The sequence below is a fragment of the Etheostoma cragini genome, unplaced genomic scaffold (genome assembly GCF_013103735.1).
Source record: "Etheostoma cragini isolate CJK2018 unplaced genomic scaffold, CSU_Ecrag_1.0 ScbMSFa_4133, whole genome shotgun sequence".
Classification (NCBI taxonomy): domain Eukaryota; kingdom Metazoa; phylum Chordata; class Actinopteri; order Perciformes; family Percidae; genus Etheostoma; species Etheostoma cragini.
The window spans coordinates 1-1,026 of NW_023268474.1; the positions used below are offsets into that span (position 1 = coordinate 1).

Here is a 1,026-nt window from a genome sequence, read left to right on the forward strand (position 1 = left end):
TGTGTGTGTGTGTGTACATGTGTGTGTGTGTACATGTGTGGGTGTGTCTGTGTGTGTCTGTCTGTGTGTGTGTGTGTCTGTGTCTGTCTGTGTGTGTGTGTGTGTGTGTGTGTGTACATGTGTGTGTGTGTACATGTGTCTGTCTGTGTGTGTGTGTGCGTGCAGGTGTTTCTGTGTGGAGTGTGTGGACCTGCTGGTCGGCGCCGGCTCGGCGGCGGCGGCCATTAAAGAAGACCCGTGGAACTGCTACATGTGCGGGTCCCGGACCGCCTACGGGTTGCTACGGCGACGCGACGACTGGCCCTGCAGACTACAACACTTCTTCGCCAACAACCACGAGCAGGACTTCGTGAGTCCGACGGTTTCCTTTCATCTAATTCCTTTATTCCATATATAGTCACGCCGTTCTAGACCTTCCTCCACAGCACCGTCTCTATGGGAAATTAACATAGGGGGGTGTATACCTATGTATATAATATCTATATTTATATACTATATTTACTATATTTACTATATTTACTATATACTAATGTATACTTGTATCAATGTCTTTCTGTGTTTTAGGAGCCAGCCCAGTTGTATCCTCCAGTTTCAGCAGAGAAGAGGAAACCAATCCGAGTTCTCTCCCTGTTTGACGGCATTGCCACAGGTACACATGTGTAGGACCATTATATTAGTATATATATATATATAAATATATACAGTGGGGAAAATAAGTATTTAACACCCTGCTAGTTTGCAAGTTCTCCAACTTAGAAATCATGGAGGGTCTGATGTCCTCGTAGGTGCATGTCCACTGTGAGAGACATGTCCACTGTGAGAGACATATCCACTGTGAGAGACATGTCCACTGTGAGAGACATGTCCACTGTGAGAGACATAATCTAAAAAAACATCCAGAAATCACAATGTATGATTTATAACTATTTATTTGTATGATACATTTGAAAATAAGTATTTTAACACCTGTCTATCAGCTAGAATTCTGTCCCTCAAAGACCTGTTAGTCTGTCTTCATAATGTCCC

General features: G+C 43.7%; 1 protein-coding gene across 1 annotated transcript; it reads left to right on the forward strand.

The window, feature by feature from the left end:
- Positions 1 to 161: 161 nt before the first annotated feature.
- LOC117941063 (DNA (cytosine-5)-methyltransferase 3A-like) lies at positions 162 to 659 on the forward strand (the record flags this gene model as incomplete). Its single annotated transcript, XM_034866158.1, has 2 exons — positions 162 to 349; positions 565 to 659. Coding segments are annotated over 2 exons (283 nt in total), but the record flags the coding sequence as incomplete, so codon positions are not given.
- Positions 660 to 1,026: the final 367 nt, after the last annotated feature.